The 26,170-nt window shown below is 42.8% G+C and overlaps 1 protein-coding gene across 3 annotated transcripts in view; it reads left to right on the forward strand.

The window, feature by feature from the left end:
• Positions 1–26,170, forward strand: part of Fat3 (FAT atypical cadherin 3) — a 459,541-nt gene that overhangs the window by 289,213 nt on the left and 144,158 nt on the right. For all 3 annotated transcript variants that reach the window (XM_085689898.2, XM_087905857.1, XM_085689900.2), the window contains exon 3: positions 2,195–2,256. In XM_085689898.2, the coding sequence (XP_085546024.2) occupies positions 2,195–2,256 (62 nt within the window). The remainder of the gene's footprint in view (positions 1–2,194; positions 2,257–26,170) is intronic.

A 26,170-nucleotide genomic window follows, 5' to 3' on the forward strand; every position in this document is an offset into this window, starting at 1 on the left:
AGCAGACTGTCGCCCTGGGCATCCATGCTGGTTGATCCCAGGTTGCAGGAGTACTGGGTAACATGAGAGAACTCAGGGGAGCATAGGTCAGTGGCACCTGCTCTCTCTTTCTTTGTGAGTGTGAGCGTGTGTCTGTGTGTGCGCACCCGTGCATGTGTGTGTGTGTAAAAGAGTTACAGATGTACAATAGAAAGCAGAATTCTTCCTCCAATACCCACATGTAGCAAGCATGCCCCATTCCCATTGCGTCCTCTAACATAGGACTCCCTCTGAGGAGGCTGGAAGCCGGGAGAAGGCCTCCATCCCTCGCTCTGTGTGAAAACAGCTGCTATTCGCTTGAAATGAGCCTTCATGACATACGACCTTGTCAGCCAGCATGGTACGGAACTGAAGAGTGGGAGTCAGACCCCTCAGTCAATACGAACCCAGGAGCCGGGCTTTTTTCTTTTCCTGCCTTTCCCTGTTATAGAAGCTTCTAGATGTGACTGAGCAGACGGAAAGATGAACGTCTGTGGAAAGAGTGAGATGTAGGAAGAAGAGTCGAGGTGGATGGTGCCTTGCTCTCAGATGCCGAGTCCTCTTTCCCGGATTCCGATACAGGAAATTAGAGAGGGATAAATCTGTGGTGTTAAACATCCGGGTACTGTGACGGTGAAGAGGAGAGGGAGTTATTGACCTCCAAACACTGTGGGGGCGGGTTTGCAGGAGCCCTACGTCACAAGGGCAAGAGCGTTGGTAGCACACGGCAGGGCACTCACATCAGGTCATGTCCATATTGCACTGGGAAATCACAGACCTGAGAGCACAGAATTGTAATGATGACAGAAGAGTGTACCGGTGGCGTGTGGCATATCAGATTGGTCAACACAAGTGGAATCTGCAAAGCCTATGGGTACAACAAGTTCATAATGGTGTGTTTGCTGTATGTTTCAAATTTGCTAAGGTGTGTTTCAAATGTTCTCACCTTTAGGTGATTGATAGGTAAGTTCATTTGGTAAACTTTCCCACGTGTCGCTTATGAATCATAACATTGCTTTGCAGTCCATTAAAATTATATCATTATAGCCAACCTGCAGGAGAGAGAGAGAGAGAGAGAGAGAGAGAGAGAGAGAGAGAGAGAGAGAGAGAATATCTAGGGTGAACCATGTGAATGAGGTCTTAGTGAGGGTGAATGAAGCATAGGTTGGGATCCACTCTGGCGTGCCAGGGTGCAGGGAATGCGCCAGTTTGTAGAGAGCTGTGTTACTCTGAGATGTTATTTTGGATGTCACTAAGGCATCATTTAATTTCTTATGGCCTCTTGTTCTCTATAGTCCATGTCCTCCCCTCTATGCATCTACAGCTCAGCAGCTTGAGGTCAAGAACTTCCCTGTAGACCCCAGAAACCTTTTCCATACATGACTATTCTTTGTTTTTTCCTCATTAAATAGCACACACCATGAAAAAAAATCCAACTCATGTTTTCTTCAGAGATATTATAATGGAGAAGTGGGAAATAAATTTAGGTTCCTAATTTCCATTTCACAATAAAAACAATAAACTGTGCAAAAGACAAATTTGTGCAATGAGCCAAGAGGCCTCCAAGGTCTGCCTTCTCATTTCTTCTGTCTTTATAGACATTGAAAGAAGATATAGGTCCTTCCACTTGGGGTATCTTAGTGTAAAGATCTGAATACATAAAACAGAAAAATTACAGTGGGGTGTTTGTTGTGAGAGCTACTGAACTCGAGACAATTATGTGTACAAGTGTAGCTATTGCAGAAATCGCCTTCTTGGAAAGTATAGTTCCAAGCATATAAAATTAAATAAGAAAAAAGGGATATCTGATAGCCAGAATCTAATCAGTGTCAACTGCGTATTAACAACTTAACAGCCTTTAGCGTGGCTCCTAAAGGACTCCAGCCCTAGGTAAATGAATCTTTGGGTTGCCTCATATTAGAAAAACAATGTTTCCTAAGAGTTTTTGCATTTCTCCCAGGCAGCAGTGTTTCTTCTGTGTTACATAGACCTGAGGTCATGTCCCACCATTTCTTAGTACGTTTGATTTTCCTTTAAGAACAATCTGAACCTCCCTGGGAACTGGAGGGTACCATTCTCCAACATTTTTACTTTCCCTTTAACTGGTCTTTTTGCCATATTCAATGAGCTACCTGCCCCAGATATTTAAAAGTCAAATATTCTCATTTCTACACAGGTCTGATTACCACGACTTCAAGGAAATTGGATCGAGAGCAGCAGGCGGAACATTTTCTAGAGGTAAGCGCACAGAGAGAAGCCGCACTCATTAAAACTGACTTTCAATAAACTCCCCTAACCTTCATCACAAGCGAGAACCTTAATGCGTCTAAGCAGTGGGTTTCCCAGGCAGGTGCTCTTCCTGGCCTGATTGATTCTGAAGGCAGAGGCTTCTAGTGCAACCTTATCCAAGCGCTGCTGTGAGCCTGCGAGCAGAGAGGGGCTCACAGAGAACACTTAACCCGGTAAGGACAGGCAGGTGCCTGCACATGTCTGCCTGGACTTCAGATGGCTATCAGTAATCAGAGAAGAACACCGTGGGGCAGAGCCCCAAGAGCCTCAGCTACAGATGTATGGGGGCGGGGGAGCAGCGGCACTGCAATCGGAGTGAAGCATGTCATCTGAGAGGACGCTGCTCACCTCATTTCTCACCCTGGGGAGAGGGCTGAGGCTGAGAGGTGCGACTTGATTCACAGCCTGAGATGACTGCTCCCGAAACTACAAAATCCACAGCCATAATTCATTAAGACAGGAGCAGTCACAGAGGAAACTCTAAGAGCATTACTTCTGAGGAAGAGAGAGATTAAAAGACAGTATAAGGCAACAGATGAGAAGACAGATACGAGAGAGCTCTGTGGATCTTCTGCATTTCCAGGGTCTTTATTGGGTAAAGACCCAAAAACTTGATGGAGTTTTATAGCACCATGATTTAAGTGTGACAGTGTGATATGGAATGGAGGATGATAATATGCATGCTTTTGAAATATTCCTTTTATCCCTAAGATTTGCTCACATGTACCACACCTGCACACACACACACACACACACACACACATACCTACATGCCTAGACACACACACATATATATATACATATATATACACACCTACATACAACTATAAGCCTATATTCCTGCACACGCATCCACGTGCCTAGAGACATTTGCACACCTTACACATACACCTGCATGCCCCTATGCAAACACACACATACCTGTGCTGCACATACACAGCTCTCAGATCTTATACAGGAGTCTCTTTGGAATCCTCCTTTATTTATTTGTTCACCGTGAGGAGCTTTGTAAGGAACAAACACTGGGCATTGAAGTGTTCTGCCTTGTGTAGCCTAAAGCCTTTCATCATGCTGTGTAATTAATCACCCTCAACTTCTATTTCCTTCCCCTGAAGCATTACAGAACATGCATAGTACTGATACCTTATAGGCACACTGTTAGAATCAAATCTTGTGTTCTATAGCGAAGTATTTTTCAGAACTCCAAGTCCCACACATAATAGAGTGCCGTTATTACAGAAAAACCCCCTGATAATCTGTTCAAATACCTTCTTTATCCCATAAAGATAAAGACTACAGGCTGACAAAAATAATTATAATAATTCCTTCCCCAAAATCCTGTTAATGGACTGAGAACTGGTCCAGGTTGGTGATGCCAGTGTTGTTTTGTGTGTTTCTCTGCTCCCCAGAAGGAGCTCAGGAGCCCTGGAAGGGCTTTGTTAAGAGATAGCTAGCCCTGTTACAACCCAGAAGGAGGAAAAGAAGACAGCATTTCCTTAGGTGGAGCCCATGGCATCCTCGGGAGGGTGTGGCTCAGGGCAGGGATGGAGATGTGCTGCAGAGAAGGGATGTAAAGTTGTTTGGGGTCAGTAGGCTTCCTTACCGTGCACATCCTTAATGCTCTGACTCTTCAGAGACTTAGTTAAGTGTGAAGTAACAGGCTGGTGCTTTGAACTTGCTTAGCTTGAGGTCTGATGAAGGAAACAGCGGTCCTGAGCAACTGAATGCAGCCTGGTCTCTGGCTGCGGCTAGGCACTACCCAGATCCCCAACAGACTGAGGGCAGCAATGATAAGCCATGCCATAGTCAAAGGGAGAAGCCACTAAGAAAGGACCACGGGGATGCAAGAGTGTATGGGTGTGGGAGATGGGTTGATTAGGAAACCCTATTTAAAGAGGTGACATTTGATGGCTTGGGTCTGAGATTCTGTCCAAGAAACAGACAGTAGAGGGGGGTATCAATGTGGAGCAGGAGCAGAGGGAGAGATGATGGGAAGTCAAAGTGAAAAACAACAGATCGTTGTAGAAAGGATCCCATGCTTGTTCTGGAGTGTACAGACAGCCATTAGCCCATTGACAAGTTGATTACAGAGTCAGGGTGGGGGCAGGGCAGCAGGGACAGTGGGAAGTTTGGTGAGACCCAGGTAGGACAGTGTGGCCTGGAGGAGAGTGAGGACAATGTAGAGGGAATTACCTACTTCAGGCCCCACTGGGGATCCAGGGACTGCTGACTTTCTGAAGCTCTCAGAGTTGAGAATTCACGGGCTCTGGGCCATCTGAGTCAGACCAGCCTGACCCAGGCACACCTCATTGCCTTGGAGCACACTGTCCTCAAAACTCTACAGAGATTCAAACACCAGCTGAATCTTTCTCTCCTCTCTTTCTTTTTTCTCTCTCCCCTCTTCCCATCTCTCTTTCTACCTCTTCCTCCCTCTTTCCCTTTTCTTTCTTTCTCTTCTCTTGTTCTCAACCTTTGAATTGTTTATCTTATAGTCATGGTGTTTTTATTTCATGTAACATCACAGGAATTTCAATAGACCCATTTGTTTTTTAATTGATCATTAGAGGAATGTTATAAATAATACTAAGTTATATTATCTATATATTAACTAATATAAGTAATAATTAACTAATATAACTAATAATTAACTAATATAACTAATAATGAATAGTCCTGAAAAGATAATGCTTTTTAATGTAGACTAGAGTTCTTCATTATACACAAATTTCTGTAGCTTCTGATCCATTTGGAGAGTCCCGAGTATGGGAATTAACCTCTTGAAGAGTTTAATCGCCCAGGTAACACTATGATCCCCTAATGCTCTTAGTAACCTCTGGTCTCTTTCATATTTTTCCTTTCCAATAAAATGAAGTTGACTTTTCCTGAAAGAACTTGTTTAGAAGCCAATATGGCACATGTACCCTGTAAAATACACCCAGAGGACATGGGTGGTTGGAAGTCGGTTGCTATCCCCATGATAGAAGGCCCTTCAGTTATACATTGATTGAAGGTACTTACTCTTATTGTGTGTGGGGTGCGTGGTCTTACAACTCTGTAGACAGTCCTGTGGCTGTCATGACTGATGTGACTCACCTATGGCCCTGTTACTCAGGAGGCTGAGGCTGATGGACCACAGTTCTGACTAATCTAGTCTACACAGTGAGACTGTCTCTCAAACAAACACCATGTGGATACCAGAGGAAGCTGGATATTCCCAGAATCCAGGAAACTTGCCAATGCAGGCAGAGTAGCAAGGAATGCAGACAGACTCACATGTACGATGCCTCTTTCCTCCATGGTTTCTGTGTTAATTCTCGCCCACCTCGGGAAGTCACTGATGTTAAGACATTCGGCTGCTCTTCTCTCACTTCCATAGGTGCAAAAATAGGTTTGTAGCTCACATATTCAAAGTTTATACATTCGTGACAGGCTGTTGTGGTTGTGGTGTGGGAAGCCAGTTCCTACAACCACAGAGTGTTGGAAATGGACTCATTAATTAGTGAATAAAGATCACGCCTTGGTAGTTTTATCTTTGGCCCAGGTTACTCCATTTTCAGAGAAGTCAGTTACAAAATAAGGAATAAAGCTGTCCCTTGCAGTATAATCACTAATGTAGACTGGTTTCTCACCTATCAGATGCTGAAGCTCCCCAAAGGCACGAGACTCCATTTCTTGAGGTCTTGAATCAAGGACATGTGGGGAAGGCTGGCGTTCATTTGAAGAGTGCCTGAATCTGGTAGACTCTCAGGGCTCAGATGCAGCCTTGGACCTCTCTAGACCCCCCCCCCCCAGTCCTCCCCAGAAAGAGGAGGACCATTCCCTGCCTCTCGGCTGGTATAAAAGGTGGATGAATGAGAGCTGGTAGGTGCTCCACGTGTAGATACTGAGGAATGTATGTGTGGGCAGTGGACGTGTGGGCAATACAGACTGGCTTTCTCGCCTCTGTTTTCTGCACCTGGGAAACTCTGGATGTAGTGTGTATGCCATGACCGGTATCACCGGAAAAGACAGTGCTGGGGTCACTATCAGCACATGCTAACGGGTGTAGGCTCAAGGTAGAAGTCTAAAGATTCTGCCTCCTTCCATTTGCATGAGGATTGCCAAGTTAAATTGTCTCCAACTACGGTTTTCTTTGCCTGTAAAATGGAAGTAACCACACTTTGCTTTATATACACAAGCCAGGAACTCACAAAGTCTCCAAAACCCTGCCTGCCCCTCCCTCTCCCTTCTCCTTCTTTCTTCCTTGTCTTCAGAAACCATCTTGTCAGTTACCCTTTTTTCTCCTGTAACTGCTCCAGCAGTTGACTCTCTCATTTTGGTGTGATTATTCTTGAACACACACACACACACACACGCACACACACACACACACAAAGTCCTGACCTGTGTGTGTCTTTATCTTGCTTGCAAGAAGAGCATGATTATTCTTCTCTTTTGATTTTGAAACAATGCTCTCTTCAGGGCTGGATGTTCTGATTAAAATCTCCCAAACAGAACAGAGAAAATATTTTATTTGTAAATCGAAAACTATGGCAGGACAAGACCCTGTCCTGTATAGAGGCAGTAGATGAGAAATAATCCTGAATGTGCGTGTATAACTTGAAGTACCTGAGAGAATGTGGTGAGATTTTATGTGATAAAATTTGTGTAAATATCATATCATAGCAGAGATGTACCTGAGACCTACAGGCATGTGTACTATTTAGTGTCTGTCTTTCACAGACTCATCCTACAGGCATGTGTGTTATTTATTGTCTGTCTTTCACAGACTCGCCCATCATCTTCTGTAGGATGCAACTCATGTAATTCTGATTTTCCTCACACCTGGAAGTCTCTTCACTTTCCTATTAATTTGTCCTTTGGTAATTTTATCCAGGTATGTAATTTAATTTAATCAGGCTCCAGGTTACTCTCTCCGCACAATAAGGGAATGTGCTACATATTGAGAAGTTAGTGTCCTACTTCCTCTTGGCTCGGGTGTCAATCCATGTGCCCCTGAATGTGCTTCCGGGAATCCCCTACCTGGGTAAGCAGTTGCTTCTGGAAGCCACGGTAAAAAGACAAGCACCACCCCACTTCACACTGCTATTTCCAGAACTTAGTCCTAAGAGGACTGGAAGGTGTCCCCTGGGTGTCCTGTATGAGCCACTTTTCCTGTGGAAGGAAGGAAGGAAGGAAGGAAGGAAGGAAGGAAGGAAGGAAGGAAGGAAGGAAGGAAGGAAGGAAGGAAGGAAGAGCCTTTGATCTCATGCCGTCTCACTCCGCACAGAGCCTACTGTTTGAACCACAGCCTGTGTTCAGAGCCCAGGAACAATTCCTAAGTCACATTTCCCTATTGGAATCTGTCACCCCTAGGAGGTATGATAAAGACCTAATTCAGAAAGAACATCTTAGATTTCTTTTATGATAGCTGTTGTAATTCCTGGCCACTGTGGGCTTCTAAAGATGCCAACGAGTCAGGATTAGGCATGAAGCTAAAGCTTGAGCTAATACGTACTTTCCTGTGACACTATTGATATTGTATATACTTCCAGGTGACTACTTCTAATAAAACATAAAAAAAATCAACATTTGTTTACAATGTATAAAGTACTCCTTACCACTGTAGCTTCTAAAGCTCTCTGGACCAGGCAGCCAGAATCCAGAGGAGTCGGACCAAACTAGAATGTCTCCTTTGGAGAGAGCAGGTCTCCTTCTGTGTGTCAGGAAGAATCCCTCAGGAAAGTCTCACCTTTTCAAGCTCCAGGGTGAGCATCTGAAGAGCTTGAGGAGGGGACAAAGGGTGCAGGAAGCCATGTTAAATTCAAAGCTCAACTCTAGCTGCATTGGCAGAGATCCAAACCAGCAGCCAACAGGCTCTCAGAGTCTGCAGGAACTGGAGACCCTCTTGTTTGTGTTTGACTAGAGAACACGATAAGGGTTTTTATTATTCAGCATTTAGGAAACAGAGGATGCTGTTCTCTATCTTTTAGCCATAGCCAGGGTATGCCTCTGCCTGAAAAATCACAACCCTCACCCAAGGCCATGACCAATCCAGGATCTGTACTTCAACACATGTGCAATGCCATCTGCCCAGCCTCAGAAACTCTTCCGAGAGCAAGGCACTTCAAAGTCCCTGTCAGACCACAGGGGCATTAGCATATGAGGAGGGCTAATCAATTTCTGATGATCTGAAGCACAGACGTGTAGCAGACCTTTTCTTGTAGGCCACCAACCAGCTCCAAATCATGACACGGAGACTTCTGTTTAGTTATAAATCCGCTGTCTAGCTTAGGCCCATTTCTGGCGACCTCCTTTAACTTAATTTTACCTATTTCTCTTTATCTGCCTTTTGCTTCGGGACTTTTTGCTTTTCTTACATTCTGTATACCTTACTTTTACTGCTGCTCATGTCTGCTGAGTGGCAGCTGCCTGGCTTTTTGTCCCAGGCTTCTTCTCTCCTCCTTCTTTTCTTGTTCTCTCATTCTTTTCTCCTCCTATTTATATACTCTCTTTGCCTAATTATTGACCATTCAGCTCCTTATTAGACCAGTCAGGTGCCTAGTGAGACAAATGTCACATATCTTTCCATAATTAAGCACATATCCTTTCATCATTAAACAAATACATTGTGTTAACAAATGTAACACACCTTTCCACAGTTAAAGTAATATTCCTCAACGTAAACAAATGTGACACTTCTTTGCCTAGTTAAAATAATATTCTACAACATATACATCCACACACAAACACACAGATAGATACATATGCATATATGTGATAAATGCACACACACATACATACTATACACATTCACATGCACACAGAGAGACACATACATACATGTACATATATACACATATTGATGCATACATACACACATATATAGACATATAAACAACATGCACATGCTCACTCAGACACACAGAAATATATACACATACATAAGTATAAACATATACACATATACATAAATAGAATAAATACAAATTTGCATGCACATACATATACACATATAAACATACACAGACCTATATACGTATATGCAAAGAAACATATATACACCCACATACTTATATATACACACACATACATATATACACTCACATACACACACAGGAATATACCTGTATACATACACACACATATACATACATACATACATACACACACACAAGTATGTGTGCACAATAAATACAAATGCACACATATATACACATATACATATACACATATGCATACGCATGTGCACCTATATGTCCACATATATGTGTACATGATGCATACACTTAGTTACACATACCTGTCTACACACAAACACACATACATACACATACTTATGCACATACACATATACATCTATACACACAGACACACATACTACACACCCACTAACACTACTCACACAAACATGCATGCATACATACATAAATACATATATATATACATACACACACATAAACACTTATGAAAGGGAGAAAAAACTAAACTACTATAAACTCCTAAAATTTTAGACTGACTAGGGTAGAATTTTAAGGAGTACAGTTATTTTGAATTATGAACTGGTTTCAAACACGTCCCTTTGAGGCACAAAAGCATATAATACAAAACATATTCATTGTAAGAAAGAAAAAAAACAGAGAGCAGCATGCAAAAGGACATAAACAACTAGGGAAACTTTGTTAGCATCCATAATTTCCCCAACCAAAAATAATCATGTTTTCTATTTTTTGTATGATCTTTCAGAACATTTTTGCACTTACATCCTTACATATACACATCTCTTCCACATAACATGGCTGGAGAGAGGCTCTGTGCTCAAAGCATTTGCTGCTCCTGCAGAGGCCCAGAGTCTGGTTTCTGGCACTCGCATCCGGTAGCTCCCTGTCTGTAACTCCAGCTCCAAGAGCTCAGCTGTCTTCTGGCTTCTGTGGGCACCTGCATGTATGTGCACATACAGGCATCTGCATCCATATAAATTTTTAAAAGCTGTCAAATATATTGTAATACTGTCAGTATTCTTTTAAAAACAATTTTCATTTATTTTGTTCATTTATATATTGATAAATTTATGTGTTTCCACCCCACAATGGGGTCTCATTAAACAGTACTCTGTGGCACTCTGTGATGACCTTAAGTAGGGAACCACCCATCAGACACTGCATGGATTTTGCCCAGCCTTCCCTCTAGGCCCTCTGCTTAAATGTCTGTGCTGTTGGTATGCAGCCCACTTGGAGGCTGTTGACTGACCTGATCATGAAGCAATTCAAACACAGACTGTGGAAAGCAACCAACAGCACTTAGATGGCTGGGTCAGACAGCACTGAAGCAGGAGCAGAGGACCCTCGCAGGCCCAGGCGTGCACCCTTGGGTACCACAGCAACTTTCAGACACCAGCTATTCCTCTCACTTTCAGGGTAAGTTAACATTCTACACCATAGCACAGTTCTCACTGAAGCCACATCGTAAACATCTTTTGCCCAAGGTATCAATCAGTAAATCCTACACAACCTTCCCATTAACCAGTACTTTGGACACAGCTAGTCTAGATGATAGTTTATTAAAAACCCTCAAATAAGGGTAAGCATTTACCAAATCTGAGCATGGAACCGCATTCACATCTAGCATTGCTGCCCGCCCCCTCTATGACTCTGACTCTTTCTGATGTCCGTGGAAATGAATCAGTACTGTAGCTAAGGCCTGTGTGTCTTTGAGAGGGCACGAATGCCATCCCAGGCTGGAAAGAACGATCCTGGCGTCTAAGTCTGGCTCGGTTATTAAGAGCACTAGCTACTCTTGCAGAACAGCCAAGTTCAGTTCCCTGTGCCTGCACGCAATTTGCAAGTGTGTGTCAGTCCAGTTCCAGGGGTTATGACACCCTTTTCTGGCCTCCAAGGACACCAGGCACACATGCAGTGCATATTCATAACGTAGTCAAACACAAAATAAAAGTCAATAAATCTTTTTTCAAAAAAAAAAATAGCAAAGCAGAATCCTGTCAGATGATACCCATGACAGCAACAAACAGAGAAGCAACTGTTGACATAACCCTGTGTGTGTCCACTAAGGCTGGGCTGCATAGCGACTCCAAAACCCCCTAGTGTGCATGCTAATACATCACTGCTGCCCTGGGTTAAACCCACTTTCCCACAGTCTTGATGTGTGCTTTTGAGGGAGCGATGGCAGGGAAAATAATACACGTCAATGAAATGCCCTGTTTTGAGGGTAAAATAAGCGTAAATATAATATTTATGATATGAGTGCACCAAGACCAAAGATTATAGGATCCTTAAAGACTGATCATGTTTCCTGGCACTGAGCTGAAAGCTACTGGACCCTAAGTATTGGCTAAACTAAACTGAAAGGCTCTTTTACCCGCCACTGCTCCGTGTGTTTAAACCGAGGAGGGAGAACTGAGTGGCAGCTCGGCTTTGCCACCAGCTCTTATCTAAGAGAAGCTCAGATAGCTGGGACTGTGGTAGACATTTCCAAAGCTGTGGACAGGAAACTGTAGGTAAATCCACTTCCGAAACACTAGAAGGGGCCATATCTAGGTGGAGGCCAACTGAAAAGAAAAACGAACTTGGACCCTTTAGCTCACATTACTACATGACCCACCATGAATTTATTTGACCCCAGTGGGACAGAACTCACACGATGCCGAGACCAGCACTCTGGCCAATTCACACCTGAGATTACATGCTAAGTGCTCCCACGGGTGTTTGGACGAAAGGCCTGACACAGCATATTAAGGAAGCAAGCAAAAAAGTGATAAGACTAGAGATGAACGCACATCACAGATGCCAGTGAGTCACTAAAAAAAGAGCTGCCCTGGAGAGCCACACCTGAGATCTGGGTTATAAGTTCAGAACCACGAGAGCTATCAGTGTGTGGAGGAGCATTGTTCCACTGCTGCCTTGTTCTCTTTGTAATTGCCACACACATTTCAGTCACATCCAGATGTTCTATTATTGTGGCTACCAACTTGGGAAATTACATTGTAGTCACTTTCAAAGCTGTCAGAACACTAAATTCAACAATGACAGTTTATAACCCATTTTCTCTAAAGTGCTTAGTTTTTTTTCTTAACCCTAATGGGTTAGCATTTACATAAAGAAAGCCAGGCTTTTTAAACTGAGTTTTTCCCATATTTGTAAAGTCACTCTTTCTGGTTCCACAAATGTGCCTTGCCTCTGTGCATGCCTTGTACCCATCCGAGTTCTCCTCTCCTTGTGCTTGAGTTAGTTTTAAAAAATGAAAACTGTGGGGCTGAAGATAGGACTCAGTGGTTAAGAGCACTGGCTGTTCTTCCAGAGGTCCCTGGCTCAACTCCCAGCACCCACACAGCAGCTCACAGTCTAGAATGACAGTTTCAGGGGACTCAACACCCTCATGCAGGCGAAACATCAATGCACACAAATTTAAAAAAAATGGAAATTACTTGATACTTAACATTAAATAGTTGAATTTATTGATGAAATTCTTTCAGTGCCTTTTGAACATGAGTGTGGGTGTGAAAATTGCAGACTGGTTTAAAGGACCAGCATTATTAATTTTGAAAATGAATGTTTTCCTACCTAAATTAAGAAATATGTAATAGTGTATTATCTGTTTTACAACTGATAGGTTTAATATTTCCCACAAGGTTTCATCGGTAAATTTCAGTTGCAAAGGGATGAGTTCTTCAGTTCAATGCCCTCAGCATTCATTCTTATGGTAATTTAGAAATTGGGAGGCTTAGCCACATTCATAGATGGTAAACTGCAAAGAATCAGTCACTTTCAAATCAAACAAAGGCACAGAGAACCTTAAGGGTCCTTTTGAAAGGAGACTGCTTCTAACAAGTCAAATTACAGTGTCTATTTCCAAAGTCAATGGAAGGCTGAGTTCATAGGAGATGGTTGCTGCTGCTCTTTTGTGGGGGCTGCTTACATAATCTGTCTGCACTGTGCCTAGCACCCCACTGAACTCAATAAATATGTAGTGCTGGTAATGTTGGTGCTCAGAATTCGTTTAGTGATCTCCCAGCTTTTGAGTATCGCGATGTTCTGCCTACTAGGTGCAGGGAATTTTAATTTAATGCCCTCTTTGAGCTTTGGAAGTGTAATGACCCATGTAAGGTAATCCTCTACTCCAGCGGGACATTTTTGGAGCAAAGCCACAGAATTGTCCAAGAATTCATTTAAAAAAATCAGGGAAACTTTCCTTCCCACACTAAAATGCAGAGGTTTAGCTGGCTGGCTTTTCCGATCTCTGTCCTCAGAGCCATCTACATCACTATTTCTCAACACACACATATGAAAACAAGAAAAGTGGAGAGAATTCGAGTCTGTCTATGATACTTAAACCACTCTACTCATCTTCAATTATGTTATGATCCCAGCAGATGCTGGAACAGAAAAAAAACATAAATAAAAAGTGACCAGGAAGCCACCTACCCAGCCCTCCCCTCCCCCACCACCTGTTAGCTTGACCTAGCTATTACTAGACTAAGGGATATCTGTCAGTTTCCCAGATTTCCCCCATGAAGTCAAGGTTCCTTTTGGTTCAATAGAAACTGGCACAGACAGCTGTGGCTTTGTCTGCCTTTCTGTCACGATGCTGAGAATGGAACCCAGGGTTTCCCACACGGCAGGTAGGCCTTCTGTGCAGACCCACACTCCTGGTCGCATAGAATTGTTTTTTTAATCAATCATGTCTTTAGTACTGACATGATTCCGGGCACCTACTGGGCACTGTGAACTATTATCTGAGGAATAGACATTCCATAAAGGGAAGCACCAGCTCACTATAAGAAACTCCCGTCTTGCTTATTTTGTTGCTAAAAAAGGACAAGAAAGCTATTTTGGGAACCTGGCAATCTTCAGCCCCTCCTCTCGCCTCACTTGGAAACTATAGGGTAGCTAGACTAACGGAAGAGCTGAGTGCATCAAGAAATGAAACACAATTGTGGGGAATATTTAAACTCTATCAAATCAAGTTGAATTATCATTCTTGTGAGTACAGAGCCAGCTCTAGGTTTTGCATCACTGTGACAAAATAACAACTCAAAAAAGGAAAGATTTGTCTGCTGTGGTGGTGTCGGAAGTGTCCGTCTGCCGTGGCAGGGCAGGTGGAGCAGAGCGGCTCAGCTGGGAAAGCACGGGGAGAGCAAACCTTTGCTGGCCCCGCCCATGGATGGATGCTGTCCATCTTTAGGTTTGGTCTTACCCTTTGGCTAATCCTCTCTAGAAATGTCCTCCCAGACATTCAAAGGCATACTTACTAAGCACCCAGACACTTGTAAATGTAGCAAAATTGACAATAAAGATTTACTAGCACACAGCCCATGATAAATAATAGCCAGGGGCAGACATAACTAGACACATATATAGATTTTCCACTTTATAAAACATAGGAATCACCAAAAAGGTTGTCCTAAAAGGGTTGGGGCTACCAGTTTAATTATCAGCTAATTAATTGAGGGAGAATATATAACAGAACTATGTGTAAAAGTGTGAGAATCAACTTCTGTGTGACGGGGTCCAAGACTTCACGTAGAGGAAAGGGGAGAGCTCCAGGCCTTGAATTAGAAGAACAATATCAAAGAAAATAACACACATGATTCTAGCACTAACATAAGTAGTAAAGCATGTGGTACTCTTGGGAGGTGGGGATGCAGGGAACCTGACTGGCAAGCAGAGTAGGAATTAGGAAAGGAGGGAGGATGAGAAGGCAGGGCTGTGGAGCCTGAGCAGGACGCCAGCACACTGACATGCCTGGGTGAAGAAGATCGTAGGGGAGGGAGGATGCCTTTGTACTCAGAGCCTGACATCCAGCTAGAGAGGAGGAGCAGGCTGTGAGGTCTGACCTTCGCAGCCTGGGGAAGCACACCAGGAGAGATGAAAGTGGAGCAAGGAAGGAGTGCACAAAACTCTGGGATTCTGAAAAGAAGAGGGAAGGTCCTGGTATGTCCCAGAGGTCAGAGCTGGAGCCAGCAGCTCCCGGTACAGACATCATGAGTTCAGTTCATTTCTGTGGAGTCCCCCTGTTTGCTTATCTCCTCCTCCCCATACATGTGATGTCAGGAAAAGATGCTCCAGGGGACATTTCCTAGAAAAGCAAAGGTCCTTTTTTTTATTTAGTTTTTCCTGTAGATTTACATGTATTTTAGTTTTGCTCATTTTCATGAAGTTCTTGACTCACAGGGTGTGATCAATTGCCTTGTTTCCAAACACTGCAGCTTGACATAAGGCCTGAGCATCTCGGTTTCCTTCTCAGCTGTGTGCTGTTATCTGAAGAAGGTGTCCCAGAGGCATGCTGTTGTAGAGACTCTGGGGTAGGGGCTGGACTCTTCCTTTTGCTGCAGTAAGCCTTGTTCTTCCTGGCACAGCAGCCTATGGTGTATTTGCTTAGAGGGCGGAGCTCATCGCTCCAGCAGCACTCTCCCCAGTGTGGGAAGAGACTCGTGATTATAGCAACCATAATTGCAATAAAGATTCTGTCAGATATCACTGAATAGGTGAGAGAAAATTCTTATTCCATGACAGTTTCAATGCCCTCCGCTACAAATGGGAATGATTACAACCAGCTCATTGGGTATTTGAAATGCTATAGAGAAGAATGAACTGAGAGCAGGAGAGTGCCCGGCATTGGCACCACTACCATTACTTGTCTTCCTAAACTTAGAAATAAAAAAGGCGCCCACAATAAAACTCCACCTTGTCCCAAAGCTAGTATAATCTTCTTAGACTCGTGACTCAATACGTGTGTCGAATCATAAATACAAAGGAGAAAGGCATTTTGATGCTTATAAAAATATAGCAGCCGCCACCACCAAGGACACCCCTTTACCTTCAGGGTGCACCTTCTCAGGTCCCCTGCTAACAGTCGTGTTGTGGGTAGGTACAGAAAGTGAGTGGTACAGTCTTACCTTGAGGACCTGTCAGGAGGACGCCATGACTCATGCTCCCGCAGAGGAGGTTGTTAAGTGAATCATTAGAGGGTTAGAATTGCATGGGATGGCTTTGTCACCCAAGTGACAAGAGGCTTCACTTTGATGCTGTTAAATCTGAAGAGGCTCACAAGCAAGAACTCTGCATGAGGATCACAGGAAGGGGATGTGCTTCAGAGTGTTTGTGCCAAACCTCTCTTCTCTCATAGTCCTGCCATGGGCTTTGGCTATTGTATTGTTCTTCACTTAACTTTGATTTTAGACCGTTTTTACAGCTTCTCACTGATGGCCTAGAGTGTGCAGCTTTTGTTCTCAGTATGATGAGGATCAGGACAAACAAGGCATGGCTTGTTGGACTCCCACCTTCTGAAGCCCAGGGAAGCCTTTGTCAAGGCAAAATGGTCAGCCATGGTCTCCATCAAACAGCCTTTTTTCAAATGGCACTGATGATGTGAGCATTGCTAAGCTTTCTCGGAAGCGACAGTGGAATTTAAAATGGCCAGGCCCTCAGCCTGACCCCCAAGGAAGCCCGTTCAGCTCTTTCTGTCCTTTGCATCCTGAGACAGTGACATGTTTCCATGGGGTGATCCCTCCAGCGGAGAATACTCACTTCCAAACTTTGTTTCCTGAGGCTTAATAGGCCACCAAGAGCATATGACAGGGTGCCCTATTTTCTGGGGAGAATGGGGTGGACCCCAAGCTGGTCTATGAATGGCTTTGAAAGTAAGAAGACACTGCCTTAGGAACGTTGTGCAATGATTAGCTGGAGCGAGGTGGAGCTTGGGCTGACCCATACTTAACTTTCCAACTTCATGTTCTCAGTTTGCTTCCACAAAGAGCACGCAGGAGAAAGTATGAGGTTCCGAGAGTGCTCCCACACAGAGCACGCAAAAGAAGGTGTGAGGGTCTGAGAGTGCTCCCACACAAAGCACATAGGAGACAATTTGAGGAATCTGAGAGTGTTCCCATACAGAGCACGCAGAAGTTGTGAGGGACTGAGAGTGCTCCCACACAGAACACACAGGAGAAGGTGTGAGGATCTGAGAGTGCTCCCACACAGAGCACACAGGAGACCGTGTGAAGGGTCTGAGAGTGCTCCCACACAGACCACACAGGAGACAGTGTGAGGGGTCTGAAAAATAAAAACTGTCAACCTGGAAATTCTGTCAGGCATGACTTTAAGCACATAGAACCTGGAATTACTTTTCTGCTGTCTTTATTTAGTGGTTATTGCTCTACCTTCCCCAGATCATAAGCACTTTAAGATGAAGTTACATTGTTTTCCATGATTCTACAGCTTCAAGATCAGTGCTTGACAATCAGTAAATTTTCAAGGAATGTTTGGGAATAACCTAACTTCTGCAGGTGTGCTGCTAAATAGAACCCAAGGCAGCCATTTACAAAGACAGCTGCATTGTTGGTGTCTCAGACAACACCCCACACCTCCTATCAGGTTTATCCCAGAGGGGTGCCTGGAAATGTGAGCCTGTGTCCTTTTCTATGCTTTGAGGAATATCGTCGTGTCGTGTCTGATCACATGAATATATGTCATCTATATACATTGAGTGGGGCAATGCAGCTTTCCATGGCAATGTTTTAAAAGTATTGTGTTCTTGGATCTTACTGAATTCCTGGGTTACAGTTATTATACTGTTCAGCTGTCTCAGAATAGTTGGTGGCAACGCTGCACAGAATGGCGCTTGCTTTTTGACTCGTGCATCTAAGGACAGAACTGTGCTGCAGGCATCTCACAGTGGAGAGCCGGGTGACAGGAAGGCACTCATTCCTCCATGGTAGATGGGAATGGCAGCCGACTATTGCATAATCAACCATTGGCTGCTAAACCGTGCTAGCTTTCTGTCCCTGCATTCTCTCTTATTCTCACAATGACCCTAGCTCTTGTCCTTTATCTTCATGTGAATTACACATGTCTATATTCTCTATGTATGTTTTTCATATACTTATTTAGGGAGGTTTTTTTCTGTAATTCTTTTCAAGTTTTCTTTGGCAGTAGGCATCATATTAGTAATTCGTAATGGATCTTATTCTGAAACAGAGTTGGCTGTCCAGGGATTTCTGTCTAGCGGAGCCTGGAACATGGACAAAGCCATGGGCAAAGCTGTCTGCCTCTGTCCTGGCATGGCCTGCTGCTCTTTGTTGTTCCTGCAGCTATTTAAGGGTTAACATTTCTTGTTGAATTGCTCTGATTGCTCCCTGTTCTCCCCTGTGGTGCTGGGCTTGTCTGTGAAGCCCTGGCTATCCTGGAACTTGCTCTGCTGACCAGGCTGGTCCCAAACTCAGAGATTCACCTGCCTGTTCTTTCAGAATGTTGGTATTAAAATGTGTATGCCTCAAAGACTGGCTGTCTCCCCTGGGTTTTATCCCACTCTGCAGGAGCCTGGTTAATGATATTTGTGCCCACAACTTGTAGGCTGCAGACATCTAGAATTTGAAAGGCATACACGCTCCAGAGATGGCCTAAAGGACATTGCTGAGGGACGCTTTTACCTTTATCTCCTCACTGTTTAATACAATGCCTAACCCTTAGGCCCTGAAAACTAGGGTGGAATAATTACCGATTGATCTTCCAGAGAACTTTAATATCTTTGTAACTCTAGGATTGATTATCTTCTTAGACCTAGAGTCTGATGCTCAAAATTAAGACAAGAAGTCACTGTTAATATGATTGTTTAACCTTTAATTTAAAATGCTTACAAATATAATTCAGTTAATTTTCTTTAGGGACTAGAAAGCCACAATAAGTTGTGCTTCATGGTCAGTTTCTATAATGAATCTATTTTTCTTTCTCTTTTTTATTCATACGATTGGAGCCATGCTTTTGTCAAAAAACATGGCTTGAGGTAGTGGGCTGTGATGGAGCTGATGAAGGAGGTCATGTAGCGGTGTTGCTGCACACTGCACAAAAGGGGAGTAGAACATATTCAGAGGCATGCAGTGCACCCCAACTCTCCATCTATTTCCCTTCCCTCCTCCCATCCCTAACTCTGCATTTATCTCCCTTCTTCGTCCTTACTTTCAGATTCAGGAAATTACTGGCCATCCAGATTGCTTAGTGTTTTACATTTCAAATGAAATATCATAAAAGTGTATCTATGCTTCAAATTCAAACTCTGCAAATTTGCTCCTTTAACTCCAATGTTTATCATCCTCTGAGGGTTTCTCTACAACCTTCTAAAACTCCAGCTTAGAGTTCAGGAGTAAAAGCACACAGCACACGTCACAAAGGGACAATCAGGCTGGTGGAAGAAATACTTGACCATGTGACAGCAAGTCCAAGATCACTGACTGTTGGCCACAGAAAATCAGGAAGTAAACAGCTACATCCTGTTCGAGTTGTTTGTGTGTTTTAAAATGAGATTACTGTAATGATTGTGGCAGCCTGTAATTTTTAGAAGAACGTTTTAACTGCATATTTTGGGTAAGTGGATATTATGGCCTGCGTGTTAGTAAAATCTATGTCCTGGTGAGGGATGGAAATAATAGTGTGGATTATATGTGGAGGCAGCGTGGTCCTAAAGCTCCCACAGTTGAAAAAGGCCACAGCCGTGGCTCTCAGAGCCAATGTTGTCCACTGAGGACCCTTCTAACAGGTTATTGTTGTTGGGCTTCCACTGAATCTTTCGAGACTCAAAGCCTTCGACCTAATCACACTGTTCAGCGGGTGATGCTTGGTTGCGTTTGGATGAGTCTGTTCCTGAAACCTATAAAGTACGAGACACAGTTGTGTTGTGAACTCATTGCCATGTAGCAACACTTGATGATGTAACTGTCAATCATTCGCCTGCATTGGCTTTCAGTGTACAGGCTGCTGGTGTCTTTACAGGCTCTGTTGCGTTCCGTGGGGTTCACCAGATTGTGATCGTGGGGTGGAGAATGACTGTTCATGTCCTACAACAGGCAGAGCATCATCTCTCTGTGTACAGCCTCTGCTTGTTTGGTATGACACCGTAGTGGTCTAGGTTCTCACGAACAGCAAGGGCAGAGACTAGAAAGCCTCTTGCAGCTCGGATCATGACATAGCTTTGTTCCTTAGACTGTCTTTCAGTGACTAATGCAAGTCTCCAAGACAAGACAAATTCACATGACATGGCAATAGAGCCCACTGATTGGGAGGATCAGGAGAAGGTGGAGGTGGGTGCTCCAGTCCCCTCCCACAGTGCAGCTAAATCTATCAGTATTATCCTAGCTTGTGAAAAGGAGACTCTGGTTTTGAGTACTGTGAAATATGCACAGAGTCTTCCGTACTTAGTGCCCTTTGAATTAGTTCCTCTGGGCTGGAAGTGGCAGGAAGTTTGGTCAATGTTGTTTGAATTTCATTTGATAAAAAAACCAGGTGAAAACCACGTTTTAAGTTACAACACTGAGATCTTCTACTTTAAAAAATAGAAGAGAAAAGAAAAAAAGGAGAGAGGAGAGAAGGAGCCAAAAGAGGAAGAAACCATGCCAAAAAGCTTTGCTAGGCACCAAGCCACAGGTTCACAGTTCATTTTTTTAAGGAGTAATATTTTTAATTTTCAAATTAGCAAGTAACCAAAATACTTCTAAAGTTAAAAAGTATAAGTTACTCTATCAAATTCACTAACATGTCAAATACTGTGTTTAGTGGAGCTCTCACTGGACAGACTGACTAGCAGCTATGACAAACCATGGGGCATTTGGGCCAGGGTTTTCCTTTCCTTTGTTCACAGAAGTATTTGAGAATGTTCATGTTCTCAAAATGAAAAGCACAGGTGACTTAATCTTTTTATCTATGTCTATTATTCAGTCAAATATATTTAGTGGTCAATAACTAAAATTTCATACATAAATATGAAATTTTATATAGAAAGATATGAGCCAACTATATCAATAAATAATACTAAAATTTTTATTAAATACTTATTAAAATATGAATCTTAATCACGTGAATTACGTTATATATATACATATATATAAGTCTTTCTGTGTATTGTTTGTAAAGATGCTTAAATTCTAAGTATTTCAAATGGTACTTGTGCAATGAACTGATATTTAATGCCTGAAGCAAACTCTCCATATATAACAAGATAAAAGTTAACAAGGAGCTTGCTTCCAGCACCAGATTAAGGTTGAAAAGTCGTCCTGGTTGAAAACATTAAGGAAATTATCATGCAGGCATACAAAAACAGCTCAAGAATCCTGCACTGTTCAGAAACATCCCATCACAAATGAAGCTAGTCCATTAGTACCAGGCGGGTGGGATCTATGGCAAACAGGATGTGGCAGCTGAGCGGATGTATGTATACAGACTACACCTGAGAAATGGGAATCATTCAGGGCAATAGGAAAGAAGCAAGAATGGGATTTTCTGAGAGAGCAGGCGCGAGGAAAGGCATCTCACTGATAAATCCTCTCAGCAGAAATCGAAGACATTCTGATTGTCTCAATAGGATGAATGCCCATAAAACACTGTTTTCAAGAAGAAGGAAATCCAACTTCCTTGACGTCTTTAAAAGCTGCTCAAACTGCCGAATCTAATATGAGTTTCTATTAGCTATGCAAACAGTAACAAGAAAGTAATGTTTTGGTAAATTTAGCACATTGATTTTTGGTAAATTGGCCTCTGGCAAACTGGTCATTTTGTATATTGTTTATTTCGATGTATTGATTTTTTTAAAGCATACTGGCTTTCTTCTCATATCTGGTACCCTTAGAGAACAAACTGGATATGCCAAAATTCATTGTAAAAATGCACATCAAATGCTATCAGACACTGGCTGGGGAACTGGGTGCACACTAGTGACAGAGGCATTGCCCCTCTGCTCTTGGGGTCTGTGGGCATGAAAGGAAGGCAGGAATTAAGGGAAGATTCAACAATCTTACATGGAGTTTTGATAATCACTTTAAGGAAACATGATGAGAAAATAGAGTCCCAGAGGAGAACCTGGGAACAGAACTTCCCTTACTCAGTCCATAGTGGAAAATCTGCAGAATGAAAAGCTCAGTTTCCACCCATGGACATAGACAAGAAAGTGAGAGTTGGCTGTTTGATTATCCTCCTAGGTGAACAGGTGATAAAATTCCACTACAAGAAGACACAGACCATGGGGTAGAGAACATGCTTCAAAAATCTCCAGTGTTCAGTTCACCTCTTGAACAGGTTTTTGTTTTATAAAAAATTTATTTTGCATACCAACTATAATTTCCTCTCCCTCCTCTCCTCCCATTCCCTCTTCACCTCCTTTCTACTTCCCCCCATCCATTCCTTCTCTGTCTCCATTCAGAAAGGGGCAGGCCTCCCATGGGAGTTAACAAAGCATGGCATATCAAGTTGAAGCAGGACCAAGTTCCTCTTCATGAATCAAGGTTGGGCAACCAACCCAGCTTGGGGATTGGGTTCCCAAAAGCCAGTTCAGTGGTCTCCAGTTGGCATTTGTCTCTAAGAAGACATCTTAAACTTTCACCTATTCACTTCAGGAATCTAAGGATTGTTGGGCTCTGGAGTTGAGGCCGCCAATGTTTCCACCTTCACCAACACTAGAAGATATCTAATTATGAGAAGGAAGGTCTGACTTTTCTTTTTACAACTTATCTGTTTAAAAGCAGATAAGAAACAGTGTGTGTGTGTGTGTGTGTATACTGTTTTACATGTTGATTATATTACATTTGCACATGTATGTGTGTAACTTGATTATAGCATATGAATGCAATATTATACACATGTGAAATATAAGTAGTTAGTTTTAAAAACTCAAGGGTAGTATTAGGTGTGCTACTCCAATAATTGAGGCACATGGAAAGTTGGAATAAGAGGATTAAAAGTTCAAGGCCCATGGACATAAAACAAAATCTTGTTTCAATAAATCAAGAACTCAGGGTCCAACACCTAAGAGAAGAGAAAAGCTTTCACTTGAAACATTGACAGAAGAGCTGGATTGTTCAGGTGAGCTACAGCCCGCTTTGATTTGGCTTCAACATTTGCTTAAGGCTACTATCCAGTGAATGACCGCACATTTGTCTTAAGACAACAAGAAATAATTTCGGGAGGCTAAAAGCTCAATATTAATTTTACTGAGTCAAAATTAGCAAGACTCTGGGCAAGAATTTTTCTTTATTCAAGCTTCCAGCAACTTCCAGCAGCTTTGCTTTGTTGGTTCTTTCTCAAAACTGTCTGCAGGTTCTCCATGGGTGACCCCACTGTTTATTTGATGAGTATACTTGTGAAGTCAACTGGAGCCAGCAGGCTAATCCAGAGATGCTTGGTCATCTTTGGAAGGGTGCATTTCTGAGTGGGGTCACATGCAGTCTCCAGAATTTGGCTTTGTTCCTTTGGTGCCGTCACTCAGACCACTGTAAGGGTTTCCAGTATTTTAACTGTTAAACAAAATTCATGAGAAATTGACCAACGCTTCCTTTGTATTGAAGTTGGGTAGTTTGTTGGGCTAGTTTGCTGGACGATGTAAAGTAGTCACTTTCCCCTAACCACCTGGATAGGGCTCTTGTGACATCATCTTCAGTGAAAGATGTTAATGAATAGGGTTGCTGCTGTTTAAGTCCACATATGGGAAGACAGACTGAAATTCTAGTGGGGAAAAACGGAAGCAGTGGTAGGTGGGTGGAAGAGTTCTATTTATTTATTTGATTACTTATCTATCTATCATCTATTTGATTTTTAGAGATAGGGTTTCTCTGTATAAACCTGGCAGACCTTGAACTCACTCTATAGACCAAGCTGACCTCAAACTCTCAGAGATCCATTTGCCTCTGCTCCCTGAATGTTAGGATTAAAGACATGTGCTACCACTGCCTGCCCCAAATTCTTTTAAAAATTAAATGCAATTTTAATTAGAAAACATTTTAAGTACCCATCGAATCTGAATACTCAAGAGACTACTCTAGAATCCACAGTCAGCTCCTTACTCAGGGTGTCTTATAGTAATGGCCACCTCCAGTGACTAATGAAATCATGGGATTTTCTGTCTTTATGATTTTACTGTATCAAGTTATGTTGAACATAGAAGATTGATTGAAACTGATATGTTTGTGTTGTGTTGGGTTTTAGAGTTTCCAGATTTTTCTCCTATGAAATGTTTTAACTAGTGACTAAAACAGTGGGCTTCATGGTGACATTTGTGTCTGTCGTACTTTACCCCTACTTGCCCATCACCTTCTCCGTTCTTCTCCTCCTATGGTTCCCTCCTGTCCCCCAATGTCCCATTTCCACCTTTATGTTCTCTACCGTATTGTTTCAGGTGATGCTAGGTGAGAGGGATGCTCTTTCTCCTCTTAGCGGATGAGGATCCAGCTTTACACCACTGTCTGGCCTCAGACAGCAGGGAGCTGTGCAGAGGCACCGTGCTTCATCTCTCGATTGCAAGTCTAGTGGCTGAGTCAGAATTTAACTTTCTTTGAGTTTGGTAATAGTCTTCCTAAATACTTATTTATAAATATGTTTGGAAGTAAATATTTTTTCTCATCCCATCCCAGTTCCTTTATGGGATCTCTAGCAGTTCTGAACGTGCTCATGAGCATACTGATTAACATTTATGAAGATTCTGCACAGCCGTCGTTATTTCTGAGAAATGCCCACTTGTATCTTCAATTATCTATTCAAGCCTCATAAAAGACAACTTTCAATAATGTGAATTTCAAATCATGTTTAACTTCCCTGGTCTTACTATATGTACTTGTAAAAGGAATGGCAGGCCGCTTCCCGCCACCCGGCTCCTTGTAGTAGGAGCAGCGGGCCGTGTTCCCGCCATCTGCCTCCCAGCTAGTTTACACCCAAAATAATTACATGGAAACTGTATTCTTTTAAACACTGCCTGGCCCAATAGTTCCAACCTCTTATTGTCTAGCTCTTACATATTGATTCATCCCAATATTTCTAATAAACTGCATGTCACCACAAGGTGGTGTCTTACCGGGAAAGATTCAGCATGTCTGACCTGGCGGCTGGCTGTATGGCGTCAGCTCTCTGCCTCTCCTTCTTTCTCTCAGCATTCTATTCTATCTACTACACCTATCTAAGCTGCTGTCCTATCAAAAGCCTAGGCAGTTTCTTTATTAACCAATGAAAGTAACACATAGACAGATGACCCTCCTCCATCATGTATTCTTACACCTAAGAGTTGATTCAGTTTATATAAAATGAATAGAATAAGATTTTTTAGAACATTGAACTTTCCTCCAAAACTTGATTGTAAGTTAATCTCATATTCAGCACTCTCCTTGTCTGCCTCGCCCTTCTGAGAGTCCTGCAGATCAGCACTCTGTATTGCTGTGCTAAAACTCAGCATTTGTTACTGAGTTGTGGATTTGTGAAAGCAGAAGTTAAGTATTGTTTCATTTTCCACTTTCTGTTGAAGCTAGAAATGCTTCTGTCTGGGTGTCATAGGAAGGCTCTATAATCCTGTCTCAAGAGAACATTAAAGCCTAGAGATAGTTTCTACACATCAAATAGATTGATATTTCTCTGCTAGGACTAGTTTTGTCCCTAGAAGACAGGTGGCAGCCTGGAGAAATTTTGTTGTTGTTCTCTTAGTACAAGACTTAGAGTGGGGAGAGGCTAAAGAAGTTACTAACCAGCTCACGGAGGATAGTCTCTACACTGAGGAACTCTATGACCCCTAATGTCAGAAGTCCTAATAGCGCAACAGCACCCTCGCCCAGTTCCATCTCTGGAGTAGGCTGAGCTCCTTCTTCAATGAAGGACAGAAGCATATAGATTCTACACAGCCTGCATTTGGACTGGGAGAGGCAATCCTATCAGGTCATGGCGAAGCACTCTGCCTCCTGGTGTCCTTAAGATGTGACTGACTTTCATATCCTTGTGTACAGTCATGAACATATCCTGCTTTCTGATCATTATGGATTTCTGAGAGGTCTTAAGAGTCCTTTCTTTAAAAACTAAAATCCTCTCTGTGAGAACCTGTAGAAGTACAGTTGATAGTGTCAGTCTTCGCAGCTCTG

The sequence above is a fragment of the Myodes glareolus genome, chromosome 4, assembly GCF_982192425.1.
Source record: "Myodes glareolus chromosome 4, mMyoGla1.1, whole genome shotgun sequence".
In the NCBI taxonomy this organism is placed as follows: Eukaryota; Metazoa; Chordata; class Mammalia; order Rodentia; family Cricetidae; genus Myodes; species Myodes glareolus.